This window comes from Populus euphratica, unplaced genomic scaffold (assembly GCF_000495115.2).
Source record: "Populus euphratica unplaced genomic scaffold, PopEup_1.0 scaffold258.1, whole genome shotgun sequence".
Classification (NCBI taxonomy): domain Eukaryota; kingdom Viridiplantae; phylum Streptophyta; class Magnoliopsida; order Malpighiales; family Salicaceae; genus Populus; species Populus euphratica.
The window spans coordinates 130,789-136,008 of record NW_011500138.1 but is presented as its reverse complement, the minus strand read 5'-3'; the positions used below and the strand labels follow the sequence as shown (position 1 = coordinate 136,008).

The 5,220-nt window shown below is 39.2% G+C and overlaps 1 protein-coding gene across 1 annotated transcript; it reads right to left on the bottom strand.

Moving 5' to 3' along the window:
• Nucleotides 1–331: 331 nt before the first annotated feature.
• On the bottom strand, nt 332–4,825 carry CLC-B (chloride channel B). The gene is made up of 6 exons (XM_011005627.1): nt 4,139–4,825; nt 3,843–4,043; nt 3,563–3,740; nt 2,387–2,919; nt 927–2,076; nt 332–770 (listed from the first exon to the last, which is right to left on the bottom strand). The coding sequence occupies exons 1-6, from the start codon at nt 4,324–4,326 to the stop codon at nt 612–614; spliced, it is 2,409 nt and encodes an 802-aa protein (XP_011003929.1). The 5' UTR covers nt 4,327–4,825; the 3' UTR covers nt 332–611.
• Between the last annotated feature and the right edge of the window lie 395 nt (nt 4,826–5,220).

The window sequence follows — 5,220 nt, the reverse complement described above, 5'->3', positions numbered from 1 at the left end:
ATGGTTGTTTAAGCAAATATAATTGCTAAAATAAGATGATAAGTAGTGTAGCAACAAATCTTTTCTTGTGTGAGTTCTACAGCAACTCAATAATTTAATAGAGTTTTAGGGGAAAACATCCACAAATTGAAGGCTGGGAATAAGACATCGAGATTTTTGTCATCAACAAGAGATGAGAATGATGCAACAATCATCAGAATTCAGATTTCAAACATTTTTGGACTTTTAAAATTGAAGAGAAGTGTTGAAGTCTATTAAAAAAAAATTTAATTGTTCTATGCATCGGTTTTTTTTTTTTATTAGTATTGTAATTTAAATTCAAGTTCATTAGGATTTTCTCTCCCAGAAGAAATGATATTGTCTTGCAACATGCTTCCCTTTTCTCTTTCAAATATTTCCAACACATGTTACATGTAATGAGACAAGGCACTAACAGCAAATCATTGTATCCTCTTATCTTCTTCTGTGAAAAGGAATGAAAAATTATGCTGTGAAGTCCAAAGAAAGAATGGAGAGAAATTTCATCATCCAATTTCCTGTAGAATTTGATAAAAGAATGTAGAACTCAGGGAAAAAAATATGAAATCGACAAAGACAGAAATGTGTTTGTTCTAGCCGCTGCAATCACTCAACTTCTCATTTGCTGAACTGGGAGGAGATATCTTGTGCTTCTTTTCTCTGTTTTTGGATCCTTGCAAATGAGGAAAGGCAAGCAAGATGTTATGTGCTCTTAAATCCTGCCTGGTCAGTATCCCAACCACTGGAGGGACCTGCAAGTGGAACATCACCATTGGGTTAGTGACGGTTTAACCCTTCAAAACTCACAAGTTCTAAGTTGATTGAACATCGTGAATTGATTTTGTTCGATGAAATCAAGTACTAGAAAGAATTATGCAGTTGGTATGTCATTATGAACAAAAACTTACCCCAGCTGCTTGATACTTGGGTAGAATGAGCATATGGCGAAGTCCCACCTGCCTGAAGAGCACCATGGCTTTTGCTACTGACATGCTCTCCACGACTGTGTAAGGGGTTGTGTTGGTGAGAGGATGCAAGTCAACATACATTTCCATCTCATTCCTTGTCACAGCCACCTCTTCAATTGTTCCATCCCTCTCAGCTAGCTCAACCCAGTCAAATTTCTCTCTTACTTCCCATTCCTCTGTTCTTCTTTTCTCTGGCAAGAACCACTTTTTCTTCAGCACTTGAACTAGATGAGCTCTCAGGATCAGGCCATGTAGTTCTGTTGCCCCAGTGGCCAGCCCCATAAGTGGCACCACTCCTTCGTCTACAACTGGGAACCCATTATGCGTGGTGTTTTCGAGGACTTCCACAATCCGGGATACCTTTTCAACTGCACAAAGAGTGACTACTGGTGGTTTGGCATCAGCAAGCTCAGCAACAGTGAGATTTCTCATCCATGGCTCAGGGTTTGCGTCCAAGAAAGGCAGGCCTTTTAGATCCAGAATAATTTCATAGATGCTTGGATTAAAGCTGTCTCCAACAGTTTTGGATATAAGGAGAACTATCATTGTTATGGGAAGTAATAGGAGGTTGTTGGTGAGTTCAAGGAAAATCACACAGAGTGAAACAGTCATCCTCATCGATCCAGCCATGAGGGAGGCTGCACCAAGAACAGCATAAAGCCCTTGATCAATTTTGGTATAGGACCCCATGGCAATACCAAGCAGACGGCCATAAGCTGAGCCCATAAGGATGATGGGGAGGAAAAGTCCTGAAGGCACAGCAATGCCGAAGGTAAATAGTCCTAGGATGCAATAGAGTCCAAAAAAAATTAGGAGGGATGCAGGCTGAAACTCCTTAAGAGCGTTGGAAGAGAAGATGTTTCGAACGGCATCATCATTTGTTGTGAAAAGGAGAGTAGCAAGGTCATTATAATGGCCATCTGGACAGTTGAATTGCTTGAAGTTGCCTGACCGGGAATTAGTAGGGCAGATCTCTTGTACAGAGGGATCACAAGGTTGGCACTTGGCAAGGAAAGGTAAGCCATATAGACACACTGAGGTAAAGATTGAAACAGTTAGGGCGAGTAGGAGCTTATGTATTCTTCCCTTCCTGCACAAAAACAACAGGTGATTATTAACAGGCAGTCTCACCTGATACAAACCTTTCTGTCAAATTTATTCAACTATGTGGACAATGAAGTGATTCTTGATTGTGAAATTGAGCACACATTTCATATTTGGCATAGGTTTTAAACCGAGGATTGTTTCATTCATGCTATAAACAATTGAATCAGTTCAGTCTAGGATTCCTGTGGCTGTGAGTGTTGCATTATTTAGCAGCATTTTAGACTTTCAAAGATTGTAATGCGTCAACTCTATTTTTGTAATGCAATTAAAGAGAGCCGGATTAGTCTGCTTACTGGTTGATGAGATTGTAGACTACAAGGACCTTGTGGAGAAGGTAATTGTAGAGGCTTCCCAGAATTCCTCCAAGTATGCCAATTATGGTGATAGGGATGACATCCATCACATGGTATGTCACCACAACATCGCTCACATCGAACATTATCAGCCCTCCTTTTCCAAACAGTCCACATTTCCCTGAATTGCATATTTCAATGAAAGTCCTGAGGATTACCACAACTACTGCTGTGCTGAAGAAAGTTCTCCAGAGGAGTGCACTCCTCCACCATGTTGCTACCTCTTCAAGAGCAAAGAGGACACCACCAACTGGGGAACGGAAAGCTGCACAAACACCCGAGGAAGCACCGCAGGTGATGATATCTCGGCGGTCTCTGTCATTGTTGAAATAACGAAGCCAGCGCCACTTGAGTCGGTAATTATCAGGTCCACCTTGGCCTAACAAGGAAGCAATGCAGCTGCCAATGTGCACCAGAGGCCCTTCTTTCCCTAAATCAAGTCCAGCAGAGACAGCTCCTATGCTTCCAAATATCTAACAATAGCAAGGAAAAGACTTCAGGATTCCTAGGAATTGAAATAACTCGGTGCTAATATCCAAGATTCGTCCTTGACCGGATGTGACTTTTATGTTGTTTTTAGTGGGAATGTCAATTACTGAATGCCTATGCAACAGAGCTCATAAAATGCATTTCTGATCAGCAACTTGATTCTTACACCAAACAAAATCGATAAATTCCTGTCCCATTGCGGGATCTAAACAAGCATACTAAAAGTAGAAGGTTTGTGATTAACGTTTTACTTCCAAGAATTTAATCAAATTGGTGTTAAAACTTAGCCTTCAGAAACCAGTGGAAGAAACATGTGATCTTTTCTTTCACGTCGCTGAAACTTGTTCTGTTATATTGCTTGCATTTGTTGAAAAAGCTCAGATACCAATGGTAAACACACAAAGTATTTGAGCCTCCCTTCTTTAATTCGTATATTTAAGCTCAAATCATCTTATTCCAACATGGATTATAAATACTAGTTCAACAACGATTCTAAACACAAATCCTTTCATACTTCGTGTGTTTAAGTTTTCAACTGCATTAAAATTCAACATCTATTGGCTCTATGCTTGTATACCATTAAGTTTGAATTCACTGATAGAAAATTCAATTTGAAAGCTAGCACACCTTAACGACCAATGTTGTAACCCCAAACATGTTTGGAGTATCAACTCCATTGAGATAAGCTTTGATTTCAGGTATACCAGGCCCTGCTGCAGTTGGTGCAAAACACACGCACAGGACGGAAGCAAATAAGGTTAAGAGAAGATTAGCCCCTGTGAAGTAGACTAGCCCTGTCAAATACCTGCAACACATACATCATGGGAAAAAAGAAAACATTCTAATGATCACAACCAGCCTTGATCAAGATTGGGAAAAGAAAATGAAAGCAGAACGGAAAACTCACCTTTCATTCTCTATAAAGTGAACCACAGCAAGAATCTTGTAACCAGCAATGTTCTCAACTGCAAGATTGATGAGGGTTGCAATTAATCCAGTTGAAAGTCCAACAAGAAAGGCCAATGTCCATTTCCAGAATATATACTGCAAGACTTGAACTTTGGATCTGCTTCTCCAATCATGCTTGAAAAGATCATTCTCATTGATCCTGCATCAAAGCCATACCAATTCTGACAAAATGTTCTTCGAGGGAAAAAGCAAAACAAGAAATGTAAGAGAAAGAAGGGTCATTGAGTTATTTACTCGTAATCCAAACTCTCTATATGTGAGACCTTGGCTCCAACCAAGGCTAGTGGATTAGAAGATAGTGTCGTATTTCTCTTGAGGAGTGGCTTGTGAAGGGCATTGCTTTCTGGGTCTCTTCCTTCTTCACCAACTTCCAAGTTATGATCTGCTGGTGCTTCTGCTAATTGGCTTGAACCTGCCTCCATTGTGATAACAGAATTTGCAGAGACAGAGTCAGAAGTTCTTGGATGTTGGTGTTTCTTTGTGCTTGATGTATTAATATCGTATAAATACTATATTCTTGGGATTTAAATTTGGATTTGCTGTTAGATACTTGCACCAACCAATACAACTCTAGTCCATTTCGCCATTACTAGAGTACCTTTACCTATACTAGTCTTAGAACACACTTCATAAGTATTTCTAGATATTATGATAATCATGGCAATTATCAGAATGTGATGTCTTCTTGAAAGCTAGAGGGGTGGGAGATTTTGAGATAAGGAGGTAAACTAGGCCTTGGACTTTTGCTTATAAATAACATCCAATAGTCTTCTTTAATGTAACTTGACAAGGTGGTTTGATCAAGAGTGACAGAGAGATGGGAAGTCCTACAGCAAAATTATTGTCTCATGTCCCCTTCTTCTTCATTTTATATGTGAATATGTCACCCTCCTAGCCCAATATTCAAGAAGATTTTTAGTAAAAATCCAGATTTCTTAACGAAAACTTTAGGATGATGGATTTGCATAATCAAAACTGTGTGATTAATTTTCTTCAAAATTGTCCTGCGTTCTTGGAGAAAAGCCTGCAAATTGTTATTGCCATTGACTTTAAATGAAATAAAAAGCAATTGCTCGAAAGGAAATGCAACAATATAAATAATTATTAATTAATCATGCCAGTCATATGATCATGTTCCACCTTCCTTTTTCATCAAGATAATAAGAATCCCAACTTTCTTTTCATACCTAGGATTTTTCTCCATTTTTTTCTTATTATTAAAAAAAAAAAAGACTATTCCTGGCTGTGCATGTTACACACGCTGCCACCGAAATCACCACCTAAGATCTCCGGTCATCCCCATGAACACATGATTG

Excerpts from the sequence above, each read along its gene's own strand:
- CLC-B (XM_011005627.1), bottom strand. The coding sequence starts at position 4,326 with ATGGAGGCAGGTTCAAGCCAATTAGCAGAAGCACCAGCAGATCATAAC. Across the intron at positions 2,920-3,562 it reads TTACAACATTGGTCGTTAAG|ATATTTGGAAGCATAGGAGC; the intron begins GTGTGCTAGCTT and ends TGCTATTGTTAG. Across the intron at positions 771-926 it reads CCAAGTATCAAGCAGCTGGG|GTCCCTCCAGTGGTTGGGAT; the intron begins GTAAGTTTTTGT and ends TTCCACTTGCAG.